The sequence below is a fragment of the Leptodactylus fuscus genome, chromosome 3, assembly GCF_031893055.1.
Source record: "Leptodactylus fuscus isolate aLepFus1 chromosome 3, aLepFus1.hap2, whole genome shotgun sequence".
Lineage (NCBI taxonomy): Eukaryota > Metazoa > Chordata > Amphibia > Anura > Leptodactylidae > Leptodactylus > Leptodactylus fuscus.
In genome coordinates, this window is record NC_134267.1 from 20,303,394 (window position 1) to 20,327,066 (window position 23,673).

The following is a 23,673-nucleotide window of genomic DNA, read 5'->3' on the forward strand; positions in this document are numbered from 1 at the left end:
CAGGTTGAGGCAGGAAATGCCAGGCAGTGTGTGTGAGTCTATAGTTGGGGCTAGGAGTCCTGCTTTTGTGAGTCTCCTGCTAGGAAGCCATGTTGTTTAGTGGCACCAAAAGTAGCCTGTGACTCAATCCTAAGGGAAAACTATGTTTGTGGAAAATTGCACGCAAATCCGTCCAGGCGTTTTAGCGTGATTGAGGAACAAACATCCAAACTCACAAACATCCAAACATCCAAACACACAAACTTTCACACTTATAATATTAGTAGGATTACGATGGACAGAGGTCCCAAACTATACACTAAAATTAATTCCGACACCAGACCCCAAAATTAATTTAGACTTCAAACTAGACACTAAAATTAACTTAAATTAATTAAAATTAAACTAAATTATTAGACGCCAGATGAACCCCTAATAATTCAGCCCCCAAACCAGACCCAAAAATTAAAGGGATCCACCAAATTTTTTGTGACTAACACATAGGAATAGCTTTAAGAAAGGCTATTCGTCTCCTACCTTTAGATGTCTTCTCTGTGCCGCCGTTCGGTAGAAATCCTGGTTTTCATCAGTATGCAAATGAGTTCTCTCGCAACACTGGGAGCGTCCCCAATGCTGCGAGAGAACTCTCCAGTGCCGCCTCCATCTTCTTCAGGAACAGCCTCTCTTCGCATCTTCTTTCAGCGCTAGCTTCAAACTTCTAGGACAAGAGCAAAGCCGACTACGAATGCCCGCCGGCCACAAGAAAATGGCTGCTTACACAGTATTGTAAGCGGTCGCTTTCTTGTGGCCGGCAGGCATGTGCAGTCAGCTGCCCACGGCCTAGAAGTTTGAAGTCACCGCCGGAAGAAGACCCGTTTCTGAAGAAGATGGAGGCAGTACTGGAGAGTTCTCTCGCAGCATTGGGGATGCCCCCAGTGCTGCAAGAGAACTAATTTGCATACCGACGAAAACCGGGATTTCTATGGAACGGTGGCGTGGAGAAGACATCTAAAGGTAGGAGATGAATGGCCTTTCTTAAAGCTATTCCTACGTGGTACGCAGGGGTGAACCTACCCCTTTTGCCGCCCGAGGCGAACTACAGAAAGCCGTCTCCCCCCCCCCCCCCGGAGGAGGGGGTGGAGCGAATGGGCGTGGTCGAGCGAGGGGGGCATGGCGAAGCGAAGGGGGCGGGGCTTAGTGCCGTTCGCAGGCAGAGAGCAGGCACGGAGATGACCTGCTCTCTGCCTGAGGGGAGGCTGCTGGAGCAGCGCTGCTCCAGTGGCCTCCCCAAACCACCGCTCGGTGCTAAGCCAGTCCAGGACAGCTTGTCCTGGACTGGCTTAGGTAATCAAAAATGCCGCCCTCCCTGGGGTCCTGACATAGCGCCGCCTGAAGCGCTCGCTTCAGGTCGCCTCATGGGAGGTGTGGCGCTGGTGGTAGGCAGAAAAAAATGTGTTTTAATGATAAGATCCCTTTAAGGCTATTCCTATGTGTTAGGGTCAAAAAATTGCGTCTTAATGATAGGATCCCTTTAAAATCAATTCAGACCCAAACTAGACCTCTAAATGAATTCCAAAGCCAGACTAAACCATAAAGTGAATTCAAATCCCCAAACCAGACCCTAAACTGAATTCAGTCCCCCGATCAAATCCTAAAAATGAATTCAACAACCAGATCAATCCCTAAAATTAATTTAGGCCCAAGATCAACCCCTAAAAATCATTCAGACCACAGATCAACCCCTAAAATTAAGCAAAACCCCGACTAGACCCAAAAATTAACTCGGAAGCCAGACAAAACCCTAAAATAAATCTGGACCTCAGATCAGCCCCTAAAATGATGCTGTAAAGCAAATCACTAACTGCTGTTAACAGAGTGGAGAAGAAGCTCAGACAAGATGGCCGCCCCCATAATCATGGACAGGAAATAGAATACAAATTCTACAATCAACAATAAAAACCAGTAAATCGTTTCCTTTTCGGTGGCGTCTTCTTCCTTTTAGGGAAACAAATTCTTTAGGTCACTGACATTATAGTTTCGTATTATGTGAATTTATTACAAGGCGTCAAAGTGTCTGCAGCTTTGTGCACCCGCCTGGCATTATGTGTGTGTCTGCTGGTCATAATACGGTAAATCCAATGGCTGCTCTTTGCAGGGGACTGCTGGCTCCTGGCCGCCATCGCATCTCTCACGTTGGACCAGAACATCTTGGCTCAAGTTGTTCCAGAGAACCAGAGTTTTGAGAAGGGCTACGCCGGCATCTTCCACTTCCAGGTAATAGGACCATGTTCAGACTTCATTATCTGGCTCTGCATTGTGAATATATAGAGATCTCGCCAACTAAGAACACTATATATATTCTATATATATGCTTAACCAGCAGGGGGCGACACAAAGTTATGGCATCCTGCAGGTGAACTCAGGTAACTCATAATATATGTTCGATTAACTGCAACGTCCTTTCCATTTTCAGTTCTGGCAGTACGGTGTGTGGGTGGATGTGGTCGTGGACGATCGGCTGCCAACTAAAGATGGAAACCTGGTGTTTGTCCATTCAGCAGAGGGGGATGAGTTCTGGAGTGCCCTGATGGAGAAGGCCTATGCCAAGTAAGTACCATGACCATACAGCCGGTGCGGACACGGGGCATAACATGGCTCTACTGATATTTAAAGGTTACTGTCACCAGATCTCAGCATATCACCCCAGCCCCGCAGATGGATAGGTTAGTGTCACCAGACCCAGCACATCACCCCAGTTCTGCAGATAGATAGGTTAGTGTCACCAGAACCAGTATATCACCCCATCCCTGCAGATAGATAGGTTAGTGTCACCAGACCAAGCATATCACCCCATCCCTGCAGATAGATAGGTTACTGTCACCAGAACCAGCATATCAGCCCAGCCCTGCAGATAGATAGGTTAGTGTCACCAGAACCAGCATATCACCCCAGCCCTGCAGATAGATAGGTTACTGTCACCAGACCCAGCATATCACCCCAGCCCTGCAGATAGATAGGTTAGTGTCACCAGAAACAGCATATCACCCCAGCCCTGCAGATAGATAGGTTAGTATCACTAGAACCAGCATATCACCCCAGCCCTGCAGATAGATAGGTTAGTGTCACCAGAACCAGCATATCACCCCAGCCCTGCAGATAGATAGGTTAGTGTCACCAGACCCAGCACATTACCCCAGCCCTGCAGATAGATAGGTTAGTGTCACCAGAACCAGCATATCACCCCATCCCTGCAGATAGATAGGTTACTGTCACCAGAACCAGCATATCAGCCCAGCCCTGCAGATAGATAGGTTAGTGTCACCAGAACCAGCATATCACCCCAGCCCTGCAGATAGATAGGTTACTGTCACCAGACCCAGCATATCACCCCAGCCCTGCAGATAGATAGGTTAGTGTCACCAGAAACAGCATATCACCCCAGCCCTGCAGATAGATAGGTTAGTATCACTAGAACCAGCATATCACCCCAGCCCTGCAGATAGATAGGTTAGTGTCACCAGAACCAGCATATCACCCCAGCCCTGCAGATAGATAGGTTAGTGTCACCAGACCCAGCATATCACCCCAGTCCTGCAGATAGATAGGTTAGTGTCACCAGAACCAGCATATCACCCCAGCCCTGCAGATAGATAGGTTAGTGTCAACAGACCCAGCATATCACCCCAGCCCTGCAGATAGATAGGTTAGTGTCACCAGACCCAGCATATCACCCCAGTCCTGCAGATAGATAGGTTAGTGTCACCAGACCCAGCATATCACCCCAGCCCTGCAGATAGATAGGTTAGTGTCACCAGAACCAGCATATCACCCCAGCCCTGCAGATAGATAGGTTAGTGTCACCAGAACCAGCATATCACCCCAGTCCTGCAGATAGATAGGTTAGTGTCACCAGAACCAGCATATCACCCCAGCCCTGCAGATAGATAGGTTAGTGTCACCAGACCCAGCATATCACCCCAGTCCTGCAGATAGATAGGTTACTGTCACCAGACCCAGCACATTACCCTAGCCCTGCAGATAGATAGGTTAGTGTCACCAGAACCAGCATATCACCCCAGCCCTGCAGATAGATAGGTTAGTGTCACCAGACCCAGCATATCACCCCAGTCCTGCAGGTAGATAGGTTACTGTCACCAGACCCAGCATATCACCCCAGCCCTGCAGATAGATAGGTTAGTGTCACCAGAACCAGCATATCACCCCAGCCCTGCAGATAGATAGGTTAGTGTCACCAGACCCAGCATATCACCCCAGTCCTGCAGATAGATAGGTTACTGTCACCAGACCCAGCATATCACCCCAGCCCTGCAGATAGATAGGTTAGTGTCACCAGACCCAGCATATCACCCCAGTCCTGCAGATAGATAGGTTACTGTCACCAGACCCAGCATATCACCCCAGCCCTGCAGATAGATAGGTTAGTGTCACCAGAACCAGCATATCACCCCAGCCCTGCAGATAGATAGGTTAGTGTCACCAGACCCAGCATATCACCCCAGTCCTGCAGATAGATAGGTTACTGTCACCAGACCCAGCATATCACCCCAGCCCTGCAGATAGATAGGTTAGTGTCACCAGACCCAGCATATCACCCCAGCCCTGCAGATAGATAGGTTAGTGTCACCAGATCCAGCATATCACCCCAGCCCTGCAGATAGATAGGTTAGTGTCACCAGACCCAGCATATTACCCCAGCCCTGCAGATAGATAGGTTAGTGTCACCAGAACCAGCATATCGCCCCAGTCCTGCAGATAGATAGGTTAGTGTCACCAGACCCAGCATATCACCCCACCCCAGTCTTCTATGTAAATCTCATCCATGTGTCCTTGTGACAGGTTATGTGGATCATATGAAGCTCTGACAGGCGGGAGCACTATTGAGGCCATGGAAGACTTCACCGGAGGAATCTCGGAGCAGTATGACTTGAAGAAGGCACCGGCCGATCTCTATCAGATCATACAGAAAGCCCTGAAGGCGGAGTCACTGCTCGGGTGCTCAATCGATGTAAGACGGAACTGTAGAGCGATGAGATTAATATCCCAACTACTAATCCTAAACACAAGTGCCATATACAGTGTCAGCCACATAACTCTATATACAGTGACAACCACAAATCTCTATATTCATTGACAGCCACATGACTCTATATACAGTGTCAGTCACATGAATCTATATACAGTGCCAATCAAAGGATCGTACTACATTCCCAGGCTATAGGTTCACATTCTACACTTCACTCTTCTCCAACAGGGGGCGGTATCAGTAACAGAGAAGGGAGATGGCTGAAATGTCCAAATCTGGGGCTCTGTTAGGATTGGGTATATTGGTATTATAATATATTTCATTGGGCCCATAATGGGGCAAAACTATAAACTGCATCAGTGACATAGATACAATGTATATAAATGTGGCTCACTGTCTCCCTCAAGTGGCTAATGTGTAAACTACAGTTATCATCTAAAAACACCTCCCTCATGTGGAAAAGCTGTGAACTACAGCCCTAGAAATCAGGGCAAATTTGGTTCATTGGCTCCGTCAAGTGGGCAAACTATAAACCGACTGTCTCCCCCTTGTGGTCAAATTACAAAATTCAGCCATAGTATTAACATATCAGCAAACACAGTCAGGATAATTGTCGCCCTCCTATGGTGAAAGTATAAAGTGCAGCTACAATATAATAATCACAGAGAGGGTTAAAGGGGTATTCCCATAACTTGTTCTGCAGCCTGAAGACTCTGTACTCTCTTCACTTCCTGGATTTCTCGCACATTGGTGGGCGGGGTTTCACTTGCTCTGCTATCTGCTATGATCCACAGTATGACGCTGATGTGGAAACTGATGTAGCAGAGCTGGATTTGAGTCAGCTTGCATTACATACAGAGGTAACAAACTCCTTATCTCAGCCCTTATCAGCCAAATTCAATTAAACCGGCTGATAAGTGGAAAAGCTGAAGATAGACAGCACAGTAATCCCTGAGCTCTCACCTCCCCTATATGAGGAGCTCCGTTGCTTTTCAGCCCCTCTCTCCCCCCCCAGAGCAGGCAGCTACCTCACTTGACAAATGAGCAGATAATCCCAAGGGCCAGTGTCAACAATGAAGTGAATAAATTAAGACAGCGGCCAAACAAAGCAGTTTTGATAAAGCAATGTATTTAGGAAAAGTCTTATATCCACATAAACTAGCAGATAGGATCCTTGTTATGGGACAACCCCTTTAATTGTCTCCCTCCTGTGGTTAAATCATAGAATGCGGCCACAATATAATAATTGCCGACAAGACTCATTAGCTCCCTCATGTGGTCAAACTATGAAGTGCACACTGTAATTAAATTTGCAAAATTTCTTGTAAATAGATTACAAATGCTTATGAGACCGAAGACATCACGAGCCGGAAGCTGGTGAAAGGACACGCGTATTCAGTAACTGGAGCAGAAGAGGTGAGGAGAGCGGGTACCATATAACATATACAGCTTCCAGGGTTTTTGTGACATGTTATTAGACACATAGAGGCCTGGTATAGCAGCATGTGGGGTCTCTAGGGGGGATAATTACCCAGGCTGGTGCATCAGCGACCTGTGGGCTCTCCAAGCTATCCTATGGCTCTAATTACAAGAATTTAGGGGTTAATTGTATATGACATTTACCGCTCTCTCTGCTGTAGGTGCTTTACAAAGGAAAGACTGTCCAGCTGGTCCGTGTGAGGAACCCCTGGGGGGAAGTGGAATGGACCGGACCCTGGAGCGATGAGTAAAGATTCCATTCATATATAATCCATAGGAGCCTGGTATAAAATATAGGCAAAATAATGGGAGTTGTGACTGCCACCTGGTGGGGAGTTGTAGGTACAGCACATAGATTTAGGTGCAGCCACTTTAGTCTAATGTAATGGTTAGGGTGTCTTCTTAAAGAGGACCTTTCACCATTTTTCACACAGGCAGTTCTATATACTGCCGGAAAGCTGACAGTGCGCTGAGTTCAGCGCACTGTCGGCTTTCCCGATCTGTGCCCGGTGTGAAGAGCTTACGGTCCGGTACCGTAGCTCTTCTATGGTCAGAAGGGCGTTTCTGACCATTAGCCAGGAACGTCCTTCTGCCTTGCGGCGCCAATCGCGCTGTGCTGTGGAGCGGGGAGGAACTCCCCCCTCCCTCCCTGATAATGCTCGTCTATGGACGAGCTGTGTGAGCAGAGGGAGGGGGGAGTTCCTCCCCGCTCCACAGCACAGCGCGATTGGCGCCGCAAGGCAGAAGGACGTTCCTGGCTAATGGTCAGAAACGCCCTTCTGACCATGGAAGAGCTACGGTACCGGACCGTAAGCTCTTCACACCGGGCACAGATCGGGAAAGCCGACAGTGCGCTGAACTCAGCGCACTGTCAGCTTTCCGGCAGTATATAACACTGCCTTTGGGAAAAATGGTGAAAGGTCCTCTTTAAAGGGGATGTTTCACCAGAAAATGACTGATTTAATAAACCGAAAAACCATATTTTTAAAGAATTTTTGATGATATTTTTGAAAGTTTTCTGTCATTATCTCCATATTAGAAAGTACTAAGTCCTAAAAGGCCTCTAAGCCCGATATAGACTGATAATCGAGAGTTCTGTAGGGTTTTTTGCAGCAGTCACCTCATTTACATCACAGACAGGATTACAATGTAGATAACCTCTATAGATAACACTACTGACCCATCATTACATCACTACTGACCATAGATGATGTCACAGCTTAGCTCCTCCCCCTCCCTGCACTGAGCATGTGTCCTATAGGCCTCAATGGGTCGGCTCCAGACTATTGCTGCCTATGGCCATGACTGTGCTGTAAAGCAGAACACGAAATGCTGTTAACAGAGCAGAGGAGGAGCTCAGACAAGATGGCCTCCCCCATAATCACGGACAGAAAACAGAATTAAAAAATCTACAATCGGAAAATAGAAACAGATAAGATAATAGCGATAGATTGGTGACACATTCCTTTTAAAAAATGTTGGACTGGCCAGGTCTGATCATACTTGTTAGATGGTCGGGGGCTCCACCTGTTGATCTTGGTAGACCCCCTATCATGGATGGAGGTAGCAGACAGCGCCCCAAGAGATTTGATAATCCAAACCTTTTGTTTTCCAAAGCGATAAGCGGCATCACATGTGTCAGGGCGGCAGCTGGTTGCTGAGGGCCCGTTCCCACGATGTAACGCGGCGCTCATTCTGACACGTAAACACGTGTCAGAGTGAGCGCTTCAAAACAGAATCCTATCGACTTCAATGGGTTCCGTCTTACGCGCGCTACGATTTGAAATCAATGGGATTCTGTTTTGAAGCGCTTACTCTGACACGTGTTTACGTGTCAGAATGAGTGCCGCGTTACATCGTGGGAACAGACCCTAAGGGGGAATCAGATAGATAGATGGTCACATATGCAGGGTGTTATCTATAGAATCACACAGTGTAGGCCGCAGTCTGTAGGAGCACGAGAACATTCTAGATCTCCAGTGATTCCATATATTCTCTATTCTAGCTCCTCTGAGTGGAATTACATTGATCCGAAAGTGCGAGCAGCACTGGACAAGAGGGCGGAAGACGGCGAATTCTGGTGAGACCCTTTTATTGCCCCCCATTAATTGGTGTTGTGGGGAACCGCTTAGGTAGATGCTTGTAGCAGTGCAGGAAACAGGGACACAGACACTGGGTTGCACACAAGTTCAGGCTTTATTCACTTGTAGTGCATACACTGTCTTTACAAAGGCACAAATAACAAAAACAAACACCTTCTCAGCTGAGAACTGACTAAAACATAGGAACACTTTTCCCTGACTATACAGGAGACTGGCTACCAGTCTCCCACCTTGGCAACAACAATGGGTGGCACAGTACCTGCTCTGTAGGTTTGGTATGGAGAGATCAGCTCTGTCAGTGTGGTGCCACCCTGCAAGTCTTCACAGTCAGACTGTTATTAGGGCCTGATTAGTCAGCTGACCTCCCTGGTGTGAGTCTTTACCATACACCTTTTAGGTGCTGGAATGTACCTGTCTTCCCAGACCACACCCTTCACTCTCTCACAGTGTGCACACATTATATTGCTCCCTTTACTGCCCCCTACACTGTATATTGCTCTCTTTACTGCCCCCTACATATTACTCCTGCCTTTACTTCTTATCTGAGTGATTTAAGATGGTTCTTCATACACAAGCAGTGTCAGTTTACAAGGAAGTCCATGGAGAGGGGGGAGGAGGAGGAGAAGTACAGAGATATGAGCCTGTCTACAGCATTACATGAGTCATTTCTGTCTGGAGAAGGAGAGTAATTCCTGATAACCCTACTGTATTGTGAAAGATAACAGTCTCTGTATAGTGCGGATGTCTCTCTGCTCTGTGGAGCTCACCTCTTCCTCCCCTCTCCATAGACTTCTAGTATACAAATTTGATCAGTAGCAGAAGGTGGCAAATAAGTAAAGACACAGGAACTTTTCTTATATAAGGTGTAATACAGCGTTTGTTATCTTCACCTGCACTATGGATTTATAAAAAAATAAATAAATAAAACTTTAGTTATGCTTCAAAGGGAGTGTCACCAGACCCAGCATATCACCCCAGCCCTGCAGATAGATAGGTTAGTGTCACCAGAACCAGCATATCACCCCAGTCCTGCAGATAGATAGGTTAGTGTCACCAGACCCAGCATATCACCCCAGCCCTGCAGATAGATAGGTTAGTGTCACCAGACCCAGCATATCACCCCAGTCCTGCAGATAGATAGGTTACTGTCAGCAGACCTAGCATATCACCCCAGCCCTGCAGATAGATAGGTTACTGTCACCAGACCCAGCATATCACCCCAGCCCTGCAGATAGATAGGTTAGTGTCACCAGACCCAGCATATCACCCCAGCCCTGCAGATAGATAGGTTAGTGTCACCAGACCCAGCATATCACCCCAGCCCTGCAGATAGATAGGTTAGTGTCACCAGAATCATACAGTGTTTTTTCCCTTGTGAAATTGCTGGCTCTGTTGCTGAAATATCACCTTTTTATCACTATGTAAATGGGCTCTTTGGGGCAATGATGGCGCTGCTAACCTGTGTGTGGTATATCCTGTATATCTTTGTGAGACTTGGGATTTTATGGTTGCAGGATGGCGTATACAGATTGGGTGCATGAATACTCTCGACTAGATATCTGTAATTTAACGCCTAACACCCTGACCAGTAAGGATCAGCACAAGTGGAATATTACTTTATTCAATGGCAGCTGGATTCGGGGGTCTACAGCAGGAGGCTGCCAGAACTACCCAGGTAACATGTTATACTATAGGTGATGATACATCTACAGGAGTGTCAGTGCACTTATAATAGGCATTGTTAATGGAAAAGTGCATTCACAGCACTCTGAGGAAGGCTCCTTGTGACTGCACTCGTCCTAAGATTAGTACTGGGGGGGCATTCCTCACAGTTTAGCATCATGGCTAGGCGGTAAGGAACGCTCCCTCTGACAGTACAGAGCTATGGACGAGACCTATCAGAGGGGGTTCCTCATAGCCCTGCTAGACTGTCAGGAACGCCCTTCTGACAGTGAAGAACTATCGGTAATGGCACTGATATCTCTTGCCCCGGGGCACACAACCAGAAAGCCGACAGTGTGCTGAATTCAGCGCACTGTCGGCTTTCTAGCGGTATATAAAACCGCATGTGTCCGAGGACATGAAAGGACCTCTTTAAGCAGAACGATTCTATACCCTGGACATATATGGACCTACCCTTACAACTTTCAGAGTTTATATGTTTCTGAGGTTATTTGGCTGAAAAACTAGAAATAATATTTTTTATCTGTCATTTTTTAATTTTCCCAATTTTTTTTTTTATATACAGCAACTTTTTGGACAAACCCTCAATTCCGGATAAAGCTGGATGAACCGGATAATGACCATGACGGTGGAACAAATGATCCTTGTTGTACGGCCATTGTGGGCCTAATGCAGAAGAATCGGAGGAGACAGAAAAAATTAGGAGAGGACCTGCTGACGATCGGCTTTGCCATATACAAGGTAAGTAGAAGCTGGAGTAATGTCTAACCCCTTAGCGACCCATGACGTAACTGTACGTCATGGGTCGCATGGGGATGTATGGAGCGAGCTCACACGCTGAGCTCGCTCCATACACGGCAGATGCCGGCTGTATAATACAGCCAGGACCTGCCACTAACAGCAGCGGTTGGTGCCTGAGCCGATCACTGCTGTTAACCCTTTACACACTGCGGTCAAACGTGTAAACGGCGCCGGCGGCACGGGCGCCGCCATGTTTCGCCGATTGCCGCCCTCCTGAACGTCACATGAGGGCGGTGATCGGTTGCTATGACAGCCGGAAGCCTATTGAAGGCTTCCAGGCTTGTCTCTGCACAAGATCTATTAGACGATGCCAGAGGCAGCCTCTAATAGAAGTGCTGCGATTTTCCTATTCACTGCAATACTGTAGTATTGCAGTGAATAGTATGAGCGATCAGACCCCCTAGGTTTCAAGGTACCTAAGGGGTCTGATCATAAATGTAACAGAAGAAAAAAAAAGTTTTCAAAAGTATTGAAAAAATTTAAAAAATATAAAAGTTCAAATCACCCCCCTTTCCCTAGATCAGCTATAAAAGTAATTAAAGAACATTAAACATAAACATATTAGGTATCCCCGCGCTCCAAAATGCCTGAACTATTAGAATATTAAAACATTTATCCCGTACTGCGAACAACGTAGCGGCAAAAAAAATAAAAATAGCCAAATAGTGTTTTTTTCAACACTTTGCCTCCTATAAAAAATTGAATAAAAAGTGATCAAACCATCAGATCTTTCCCCAAATGGTATCAATAGAAACGTCATCTTGTCCCGCATAAAAAGACACCACAACCAGCTCCATACATGGAAATATGAAAAAGTTACAGGTGTTAGAACATGATGACACAATTTTTTTTTTCTATTTTGCAAAGTTTATCATTTTTTTAAAAGTATCAAAACATTTCAAATACTATATAAATTTAGTATCACCGCGTTCGTACTGACACGTAGAACACAGGTAACATGTCATTTGTACCAAACAGTGAACGCTGTAAAAATTAAACCCATAAGAAAATGGCGCAAATGCATTTTTTCTCCAATTGCACCTCATTCTGAATTTTTTTCCAGCTTCCCAGTACATTGCACAGCATATTGAATGGTGCCATTACAAAGTACCATTTGTCCCGCAAACAATAAGCCATCATGTGACTCTGTGAACTGAAAAATGAAAAAGTTATGGCTCTTGAAATGTGAGGAGGGAAAAACGAAAATGCAAAACCAAAAAATGGCCTGGTCCTTAAGGGGCTAAATATAGTCAGATATAAAATCACCTACATACATATAATAAATAAAACTAAAGAGTTGTATGATGTTCCAAGCGTCCGACTGAAACGGACATTTGGGAGGAGCATCGTGTACGGCTGTCTGGATTGGCCATTAGTTTAAAAGTGTCTTGTGTCCTTTTCAGCTGGACCCCAGTCACCCCCCAAATATGACAACTGTACAGTGAGCGTTGCCAGCACCTTTATGGGCATCTCACCACCTCATTCCCAAGACAGTGACGCTTTAAGTATTTAATATTTTGACAATATTCTAAAAATTGTATTTCTTTTTTGCAGATTCCCAAAGAGGTATGGCGATTCCATGAATCCGTCTTGATAACCGGTGACAGATTTATTGTTTTTTTATGTATCACTATCGAGGGGCATTATGGGGTTTGATATGTGGGTTACTAATAGGGTGTCTGCTTTATAGGCTAACCCTATTTGTTAGAAGGATCCTTTGACAATAAGTGTCTCATTTTCCCTGCAGCGCCATCACAGGAGAAATTAAGTATTACACATCTCTCATTCTCATGAAAATATGTTCCTAGGCCATATCCCCAAAACAGCCTGGGGCCATCCTTAAACTGGAAGGGACTTCCCACTTCTGGATAGGGATTGTAAACCACGTTTCCTCTTCAGATCACGAAATCCTGACTTTCGGGACTGTCCCAGAAATTTCAGGACAGTTGGTAACTTTTCCTTGTAACCTCTATAGAAATGTATTGGCCAAAGGAAGGATATAGTAAGAGACATATAAAGAGATTGTTCCACTGGGACAACAAGGGTTGCTTGGCTGTAAATCTGCGGGGTATTCAGTCCATGTTGCTAAACCCTTAAAGTGAAAATGCAACGTCTGAAAATACTTTCACTTTTAGACTTTAAATTCTGTACTGACTAATCCCATAAAGTATCTGTGTAGTGATTGATTTTCCTTTTCCTGATACAGAGCTCCAAATCTTCAGCTTCTCATCCAACAGCCATAGAAATAAATTCAAATCTATGTCACATGATAATATTCTGAATTCCAGTGGCCACCACTAGAGGGAGCTCATTGCACATGGACTTTTACAACGAAGGTCCTAATCTCCCCCTAGTGGTAGCTGCAGGAACCATAATCTTATCATGTGATTTTATAGGGATTGTGACCGCTATAGACTGGAAGTTTTGTGTCTTCCTCTATACAGTTGCAGGATCAAACAGACGTTCACGTCAACAAAGATTTTTTCCAAAGGACTCCATCGGCTGCTCGCTCCGACACTTTCATCAACATGCGGGAAGTGTCTAAACGTGTGAAGTTACCGGTCGGAGATTATCTCATTGTACCGTCCACCTTCGAGCCGTTGAAACCTGGTGACTTCTGTCTCCGAATCTTCTCAGAGAAAGCTGCCGAATCTCTGTACGTATGGAGGCTGCATGTGTCCTGTATATACGAAGGATAGGGGATAACTACTTGATGGGACCCCCACTGATGATTATAATGGGTGGGGGTCCTGTGTGCCCTGTATGTATGAACAGATGGCAGGTTGCGCATATGCATTGAAGCTCCATTCAAGTCTATGGGATAGCCGTATGCTGTATTCAGCTTCACTTGGGCAGTCCAATAGGGATAAAATTGCACCCATTGGTCCATTCATACAGAACACAGGGTACCCCAATTCTTGTGGTCAGTGGGATATGGGATACCTTATAGTATACTTCTTATACAAGGGTCATGGTAGCTCTTTAGTCTTAGGATAGGTGGGAATCCCAGCAGTTGGATTTTGTCCAATTAGGATGTCATGTCTAGGGGTGTAACTTGTGGTTGAGAATAGGTTGCACCTAGGCCCAGGAACTGGGGTAGCTGTAGGGATCACAGTGGTCACTGCTGTGACCCAGCCAAAAAGCTGGGGGGCCCACAGCTCCCCCTCACCACACTAAGGCTGGTTAAACTTTTTGATCTCCTTTCTGATCTCATTTGATGTCTGGCAGTCTGTGCATTGTAAATTTATCCCCCCTGCGCACTGGTGCACTGGAGTGGGAAGATTTGTAAAACACAGCCTTCCACTGTCAGAAAGGAGAAATTTAACCTTTTAACGCCAAAAAGAGCAGTTGATCAGCGGTATTTAGCCATGGAGAGGCTGTGCCCTAAAAGAGGTCACTATTATTATATGGGGGGCATTGACAGGGGATGGGACTGATGGGAAGCTTCAGTGCACTGAAAAGCTGAGTTTTTGCACCAGGGCCTGTGAATGTTTAGTTATGCCCATGGTGAGGGCATAACATGGACATTTGCCAATCTAAGAACTGGTACTTGGTAAGCATTTTTGTAACTGTGTCTACTTTATCTACCAGGGAGGTCGGTGACGTGGCCAAAGCTAATCCCTATGAGGTAAGATATGGAATTTAGTGATACTATACCTAGGCATAAGTGGCAAACATTTAGGAAATATAACCATGATCTGTTCCCAGCCTCAGGTATCAGACAAGGATGTGACCGATGACTTCAAAAACATCTTCCAGAAACTGTCAGGAGACGTAAGAAAATGACATCATTCTTTTATTATATGAAGTGAAATACTAGAAGAGCCTTATTATGTTTTCATAGGGATCAGGGACCCCATAAGGGCTAGTTCACACGTGGGCAAAGGGGAGGTTTTTGACAGCGGAATTCGCTTCAAAAACCTCTCCTTTAACATGGTGGTCTATGTAGACCACTAGCTTTTTTTTTCCTCCTAGCGTTTTCCGCCTGAAGAAGCGACATGACCTTTCTTCAGGCGGAAAACGCCTGAAGAATTGCATAGAAGTGAATGGGAGGCGAAAACCGCGCGGTAAAAAACCGCGCGGTTTTTTGCACACAAAACCGCGCGGTTTTTTGCAAAAAACCGCGCGGTTTTCGCCTGCAGTTTCTATAGCACATATAGGAAAAAAAAAACCTAGCGAAAACCACTAGCGAAAACCGCGTCAAAAACCTCGTCAAAAACCGCGTGGAATGCAAAAAACAGCGTCAAAAAAACTCCTCGAGGTTTTTTACCTCGCACAAATAAGCTAGGCGGTTTTCACGTGTGAACTGACCCTAAAGAATCCAGCCCATCTTGACTTCTAGTGTTGAGACCCTCTAGGAACGTGTTCTGTAATATGTGGCATTGCTATAGGCTGCCAATATTGGGCGTACTGGCCCTTTAAGAGTGCTCATTTGCCTATGCAAATTTCCTAAAACTAGTTTTCACTTACAGAAAGGTGAAGTCACAGCGAAGGATATTCAGACCATCCTGAACAGACTCCTGTCAAAGAGTAAGCAAAGGTTTATCCTTATATATAATCAAAAGGGAGCAGGGTTTATATAAATTTGCCTTAAGCGGGGGCGTGTCTTCCTGTTTTGGGGGATTTTCATAATGCATATGGCTTACTCCATGTTTTTTTAGGAACTGACTTGAAATCAAAAGGCTTTACCCTGGCTACATGCAGAGAGATGATCTCCCTTATGGATGTATCCTTTAAATAACAATGGGTGCAAAGCATGCTGGAATGACGGATTCTAAATGATAGTGAAAGTGGTCATAAATATAGATATAAAGCTTCCCAATGTACAGATTTGGGCCTTGACTTTAGTCTATGACAAATAACAAGGCTATGTACCATGTTGTGTATACTGCTCCTAAGCAAACCTATGTGTTTCCATGGTTACAGACAACAAACAAACCCTGTGTAGTCTGATCCTGTAGTCATGTGTTACATCACTCCCTCTATCCCCTCTTCTTTGTAACCTACTGTATAAAGAGAAAAAGAGGGGTCAGGAGGAAGAGACTAACGTACAGTCTAACTACAGGATCAGACTACAAAGGGTCTTCTTCGCGTCTTCTTCTAGGCCTCAGGCCTAGGGCAAAGCTGACTGCACACGCCTGCCGGCCAGAAGACAATGGCTGCTTACAATACTGTGTAAGCGGCCATTGTCTTGTGGCCAGCGGGCATGCGCAGTCGGCTTTGCCCTAGGCCCGAGGCTTAGAAGTTTGAAGCCAACCCCCAGAAGAAGACTTGTGAAGAGGCCGTTACTGAAGAAGATGGAGGCGGTGCTGGAGATTTCTCTCGCAGCATTGGGGACGCCCCCAGTGCTTTTTGAGTGCTGGGACCCGCCCCCAGTGCTGCGAGAGAACTCATTTGCATACTGGCGAAAACCGAGATGTCTACGGAACAGCGGGCTGGTGAAGACATCTAAAGGTAGGAGAAGAATAGCCTTTCTTAAGGCTATTCCTACATAATAGGCAGAAAAAAAATTAGTTTAAGTGATAGGATCCCTTTAACGTTTTACTGTTTACAAATTTAACTATGGCTACGTTTAAGGAAAACCCCTTTAAGGTGATATGTGCCTTATGCGTATGAAGCAACTATGGTAAAATTCTGTCTATTTTATTGAAATTAGGGAAATAAAGTGAAAATCGAAAAAATAAATAAAAATAATAAAAAAAATATTGTTAACTGAACTCCGACCAGATGGATGGAATCGGGACTCTGAATCTTGTAGAATTCAAAACTCTGTGGATGAAGATACAGAAATACGTGGTAAGTCCAAGTCCCCGTCCATATATTGTACACAATGGAGGAAGCCATGTTGTCTGCTCAAAAAATGGAGGGCTGTCTTAATGGGCTACTTGGATAGACTTTGGGTTTGCCCAAAACTGATGTATAAACCATGTTAAAGGGATTGTCACATATAGACAGCCTCCTGTATGCCCTATTAAGGTATATGAACGTCATGTAGGGGACTCCTTCTATTAGCTTGGGTGAACCTGACCCCTAAAATGTTGTACATGGTCACCGATTTATTGGAATGGGCCTGTGTTTGGCCCTCCAGGGCTTCCAGCTCTTACTGCTAGAAGTTTCTGGAGTCAGTCATGATAAGATGATCCCCAGACCGGCTTTCCTCTACCAAAGGGGTTGCCATGATGATATAATTTCACATAAAATTGACCAACAAAATGGCGTCGGTTTTCATTATTGTTACACGCTTTCACTAAGAGCCCTAAGGTCAATGTGTCCTGATAATGACATTTCTGAGATTTTTTGTGGACGGTGCAAAGGGTTAATTCTATTAATTTTTTACATGTAATAGGAAATCTTCTTGAAAACTGATAAAGATAAATCAGGAACCATGGACGCCCATGAGATGAGGAACGCCTTGCAGGAAGCAGGTAATTTTTTTCAAGACCAGTTACATAGGCTTGACAACTATCCCGAAACATCTGGGGTGCTCTCACAAAAATGGTCGACCTACTAGTGTCCTGGAATAGTGGGCAAATCGCCCGGGTCTGGTGAAATGCTCCCGCCTCTGCCAGGGTCTATATGACGTGGGCACTTGATGTGCCGCTCACATCACAAAAGGGGTGTACATTATGGGGCAGATTTATGAAGACCAGCGTTACTGATGCCAGACTTTGTATCCCCAGCCCTGACACAGGGTGCGCCTTGTATATGAAGAGGTGCATACATCCATGTCATAAAAAGGGGACATGTCACTCCCTAAAAGGGAGTGGATTTATATAAAGAGCTGTGGCCAAGTGTAAATTTTCATGCAGGGAGGTTGGCAGTTACATGACCCTACGTGCCCCCATTTCAGGCTGCAGGGCATGGAGATGTGATGGACCCAATCATTGGAAAGACCACATGTAATACTGCATTCCACCTCTAGTGGCCACTGCAGGGAAAATGATCAGCTAATGTCTCTGGAGGTCCCAATCAGACAACCTCTTATAGCGGTATTCCTTCTAGTCTCTTTCTGCAGGTGGCGGCATAGTTTTGGTTCTCCTATAACTACATAATATAAATCTATGAGATTCTCTATTTCGTTTGCTTTTATCTTCCCAGGATTCTCTCTGAACAACAACATCCTGAACGGCATTGCCCACCGCTACGCCGACACCGACCTGACAATCAACTTTGACTCCTTCATTTCATGCATGATACGTTTGGAGACCGCATTCAGTAAGTATACGTCTACACAGCAAAGCCCAAGGTGGACGATGAGAATAACTTGGCAATTAATACATTTTATTATGTTTTGCAGAAATGTTTAAAGAACTGGACAAGAGTAACAGCGGGAAAATTGACTTCACCTTACCAGAGGTACAGCATGCGTTTAGGATTTGTATGAAAAAGGGGCATGACTTCATGGGAAAGAAGTGTGGCTTTACATTAGGCACTGTGATAAATCTGGTGTAGTATAGCACTGTAGTAAATCTGCCCCTTCATGTTTTTGTTACGTGAATTTGTTCCGTATTGACGTGGACTATTTTACTCTTTTCAGTGGATGTGTGCCACGCTGATCTAAGAAGAGGAGACAAGACCCGCTCTCATCATTTTAGATATTTTATCTTATTTTATACATATCGCACTCTTTATAGGGCTATTGTTTTTGATAGGTCTGCACGTGAAGTGCTGAGTGTGTGCTGAGCCCTTACAAACGTTTCAGATGATTTAATAATGTTTGCCTTTGACCAATGATGAATCTATATTAATGCTTTTTAAAAATAGTAACCATAGAGGTAGTAAAATATAAAAAATTCTGTCAGTCTAGTCACCACTAGGGGGAGCACAAGAACATATTGGATTCAGATTGCTATAGATCAAGATCTGCAGTGAGCTCCCCCTAGTGGTAGCTAGAGGAATTAAGCTTATTATGATGTCAGTGAAGGTCTCAGATGTTCCAAATCTTTATAGATATTTATAAAAACTGATCTACGTAAAAAAAAATTAGCTACAAATTAGTGTTTAATACATGTCAGGGTGCCCACCGCAGGACCCTCGTTGGGAATGTACAATACTGTAGCACAACTGCCTTACCACTAAGGGGAGCGATTGTATATACATATAGATTGTAAGATCAATGGAGGAAGAATCCTGTTTTAGATTCATGAACTCGCCCCCTACCAAAATAGGAATAACTACAATCCATTGGAGGACAAGCCTGGAAGTGATGATATGCCCCCCACAGATATAGCCCTGATCTCATCATCATCCAGTCTGTCTGGGATGACATAAAGAGACAGACAGATTGGAGCAAGCCTACATCCACGGAAGATCTGTGCCTAATTCTCCAAGATGGCGGTGGGAACAATCTCCCTGCTGAGTTCTGAAAAAAACTGCCTGCAAGTACCGAGAAGAACTGATGGAAGGCAAAGGGCAAAGGTCACACCGAATATTGATGGGATTTATAATTCTCTTTTCTTTATTCACTTTGTTTTTGTAATTGACAACAATAAACTATTAACCCTTCTATTTCTGAAAGTATTCTTACTCTGCAGCATCTTTTCCACCCCTGCCTTATATTTGAGTCATCTACATATTTCAGGGTAAGTTCGCACGTATTCGCCTCAAAATCCTGACCAAAAAGATGGCTCTCATTGAAATCAATGGGAGCCATTCAGGTGTTTTTTTTCCAGGAGCTAGCTCCCAGAAAAAAAAACGAGGTGCTCATTCTTCAGGCCGTTTCGCCTCGTGATTTGGCCTGGAGACACTCCCGAATAAGCACATTCATTGGATCTAACCTGGGCGGAGTGCGCGACTGGATGCCGATGCAGTGCATCGGCAATCAGTTGCAGCTACCCGTCTTTTGGACCCGTCCAAAAAACCCAGTGTGAACTTACCCTCAATTATCTTACCAAATACGTATTGTGGGTCTGGAATTGATAGAGACCTTCCTTGCCTGACCCCCTTTCCTTTGTCAGTAGTCTACACCTTAAAGATGATTCTGACCACCCAGGAGTGCGGCTCTCCATCATCATCAACCAATGGCGTTGGTGCTCCCAGATTACCCTTTACACCCGTGGCACTCAGACAATTGTCTTCCTAAGCTCTATTTCTTATAACACTCATATCTAAAGAAAGAAAATGATTTTGCCATACTTGACCAATGACACTTTAGATAGGGACCTTACCACTTTTGATAAAATTGCTATCACAACAGAAATATCCTAACAATCTTCTTACCCCCTTGTACCAACGTCTTCTGGATTTGAAGGTTCCCTTGAGATATGTCGTCCTTTGGGAAAAAGCCTTTGAGATTACCCTAAAACCAAACCTAACTAAGTGCATGAAAGTACAAGAAAACTCTCTAGATGGTGTCCTGTTCCTGTAGAGACACAGGTTTGTTCCTCAACTCCAGAGAACTGCTGTCAATATAACACTGAAAAGGTAACCTGTTTGAGATGACCAACCCCTTACCCAGAATACAAATTCTCATACAGATTTTTAGTTTTCCATATTAACTATCATCTTTGAGAAGACCACCTCTCTAGAAGACCACTTTATAGAGCAATTTTGGTCGTTCGCCTCAGAGAGGGTTCCCTGTATATACACGTTTGGTGGCAATGCAAAGCCGTCAACTCCTGGGAACAGGTGATCAAATCATCACCACCAATGCGCCAAATAGCAGCACCTATACCTGCTCCAAAGATCTTCCTCAACCTGCCTCTCACAATCTTTGGTAAACCAAAAAACTTTTACTTATTCTGTCAGCTGGGGCAAATTTTTGATACCGCCTCTTTGGTGTTCAGTTCATACCCCACCTTGCAAAATAGACTAGTTCTACCTAGTTCTATTGATTTGCCGAATGCTATGTATAGCATTCGGCAAATCAACGCTGGTTCTGCAGCAGGCTCGTCCTTGCTAGTCGGGAGAGCTGGTAGATTGCTGTTAGCAGTCTCCATTGTGGTCCGATCTTAGACTCCGCCTCCTCACAGATGAGCCTCCGGCAGAACCAGCGTTGATTGGCCGAATGCTGTACACTGGCCAATCAACGCTGGTCAATGCATTCCTGTGACAAAAAAGTCAGCTCCCTTGTAACAGCAAGCTGCCAGCTCTCCCGACTAGCAAGGACGAGCCTGCTGCAGAACCAGCGTTGATTTGGCACAGGCTCGTCTTTGCTAGTCGGGAGAGCTGGCAGCTTGCGTTTACGAGAGTGCTTACTTTTTATCAGCGCAACTGCAAGCGCTGTGCAGTTAAAATGCACGGACTCCATAGACTATAATGAGGTCCGAGCGCTTTAACTGCACAGCGCTACTCCTAAACACTCTCCTCCTGCTACTCGTGGACTTGGTGACTCTCCTTTAGTCGTTTCCCCTGAAATGAGCATTTTTTCCCATAGACTATAATGGGATTCAATATTCGATCGAGTAGTCGAATATTGAGGCTCTACTCGAGACGAATATCGAATCTCGAATATTTCACTACTTGCTCATCTCTACTACCCAATAGAAACAACAGTTGCCATCACCACACATAGTTTCTAAGCTCCAGCAGATATGGGGGCCTAGGAAACATTTTTGATGCCTATTTTACCCTCACGGCCGGCCCAGCCTTTCTCGCTGACCTTCTACCTTTCTGGTCACGCAATGACTTTACAGATGTCCTTACTACAGTATGTCCTGTCCCTGTACAACTCCCCTTTCTCCTCTCCTTCTACGGTTTCTCTTATTTCTTTTGTTTGCAGTCAAGCAGTTGACCTTGAATACCAACTATTATTGATAATATTGATAGTTGATATCAATACCAGTGATTATCAACTACAGTCAACAATGGGTTAACCAGCCCTCATTGTTTATGTAACTAGAAAACAAGTGTGTTTGCTGAATTGATGGCGTCCTCCCAAGATCAGGCCTCGGGCACAGGTATACAAGATGCTCAAAAATTCAAGATATAAAAGTCTGTTCATATTCCTTGAGTTACAAACTATAGAGGTTATGACTAGGATAATTCTATAGACTACAATATATAGAGGTCTGGGCACTCTAGCAAATGTGTGCAGATCAGTGCCGGCATATTGGTGACACGGTGCTAGTGTTGTCCGATGCTTTCCACATGAAGACGATTCAGACAATCACATGTGTTTGTTCGCAAGCAACAAATTGGGCCCCGGGTACAATAACATAAGAGATCAAAAAAGTAATTGATTATATTAAATAGATAGAAGGACCAAAAGAAGGATCTGCGCTCCACTAGTCCAATAGATTTCAATTATTAGTTCGGACACACAACGCGTTTCGGGCGTTTGGTGTCATAGGCCCAATTATATGACTAAACTATACCTAACCTTGAATAACCCTAAATAAAAGACACTACACCAAAATTTGGATGAATAAAGGCTGCGATGTTTATTAAGGGTTAAATTTATAATAATTAATTCAATCAATCAATTAATTGGATAAATCAATTAAACACAAATAAATATATTAACCAATATAAATAATGAAATAACCAAAATCAAATGAACTATAAACCAATAATTCAACATAACCAATAACCATAAAGACAAAGAAACTAGTCCACCCAGCATTAGCTGGGTGACCATTACCCACTAATAAACTATCGCGACAGCCCTACAGAGTACATATAAAAAACGGATAGGTGGGCGGGAGCTGCAAAAGGTTCAATCACTTCTTCTGAGGCAACAGCCTCCCCACTGTGAATCTTCTCCTTTTATGTCCAAGTATGTTGCCATCCAGCTGTGAAGGACCAATCATCTGGCTCCTCCTATTCTGCCCGGAGATGGAGAACATCTGGATCACCAATCATCTGGTTCCCTCTAATCTGCCCGGAGATGGAGAAACATCAGGACCACCAATCAGCTGACGATAGAAACCTCTGGAAGGCGGTTGATACCACTGCGACGTTGACCACAGGGGAAACCCTTGGTAAGTACCACGATAATACCTGAGGGAAAAGAAGGGGGAGAAACACAGCAGAAAGTATCTGAAAAAACACATCACCTAACATAACAATCCTAAAATAAAATTTTAAACTATCCTTATGTGCCATGACACCATGTGTCCCCCAGGCTAATAGCTCTGGGGGGCCCTTTGTCATGAGGTGCAGGACTCCCAGCAAGGAGGCGCCGGCACGAGACTAAATGGACACTGGCAGCAGACAACAGAGTAACGGGGACAGCAAATCCCATCAATATTTGAGGTGATCCAATTGGTTGAATAAGGAATAAGTTTCCCATACCTTTTCCACTCACAGATGTCATGTCGGATCATTTCTTCTATAAATAATAATATTTCTTTATCTACTTTTAGGGATTTTATGTGAAATTTATGCAGAAATGTAGTAAATGATGAAGGATTCACAACCAGCCAAGCACCACTGTATCTCCAAGGCTAGGTTCACACTAGTGTTCATTCTCCATTGAGGGTTTCTGTCACCCATTCCATAAAAAGATACAGAAGGAAAAGTCCTGCAATTTTCGGGCAGAAACCCGGCGCAAAACTCAGTGGATCTCATTATAGTCTATGGGGTCTGAGGGTTTCTGGGGATATTCTGCCGTATCTCATCTTGTATCCAGACTACAGGCCCATC

General features: G+C 44.7%; 1 protein-coding gene across 1 annotated transcript in view; it reads left to right on the top strand.

Moving 5' to 3' along the window:
- Positions 1 to 18,719, top strand: part of LOC142197110 (calpain-8-like) — a 32,923-nt gene extending 14,204 nt beyond the window's left edge. The window contains exons 3-21 of the mRNA XM_075267178.1: positions 2,135 to 2,253; positions 2,453 to 2,586; positions 4,837 to 5,005; positions 6,356 to 6,439; positions 6,664 to 6,749; positions 8,508 to 8,582; positions 10,119 to 10,279; positions 10,853 to 11,028; positions 12,643 to 12,654; positions 13,533 to 13,744; positions 14,680 to 14,716; positions 14,797 to 14,862; positions 15,561 to 15,618; positions 15,750 to 15,814; positions 16,816 to 16,884; positions 17,435 to 17,513; positions 18,187 to 18,303; positions 18,386 to 18,444; positions 18,626 to 18,719. Of these exons, the coding sequence (XP_075123279.1) occupies positions 2,135 to 2,253; positions 2,453 to 2,586; positions 4,837 to 5,005; positions 6,356 to 6,439; positions 6,664 to 6,749; positions 8,508 to 8,582; positions 10,119 to 10,279; positions 10,853 to 11,028; positions 12,643 to 12,654; positions 13,533 to 13,744; positions 14,680 to 14,716; positions 14,797 to 14,862; positions 15,561 to 15,618; positions 15,750 to 15,814; positions 16,816 to 16,884; positions 17,435 to 17,513; positions 18,187 to 18,303; positions 18,386 to 18,444; positions 18,626 to 18,649 (1,802 nt within the window). The 3' untranslated portion in view covers positions 18,650 to 18,719. The remainder of the gene's footprint in view (positions 1 to 2,134; positions 2,254 to 2,452; positions 2,587 to 4,836; positions 5,006 to 6,355; positions 6,440 to 6,663; positions 6,750 to 8,507; positions 8,583 to 10,118; positions 10,280 to 10,852; positions 11,029 to 12,642; positions 12,655 to 13,532; positions 13,745 to 14,679; positions 14,717 to 14,796; positions 14,863 to 15,560; positions 15,619 to 15,749; positions 15,815 to 16,815; positions 16,885 to 17,434; positions 17,514 to 18,186; positions 18,304 to 18,385; positions 18,445 to 18,625) is intronic.
- Positions 18,720 to 23,673: the final 4,954 nt, after the last annotated feature.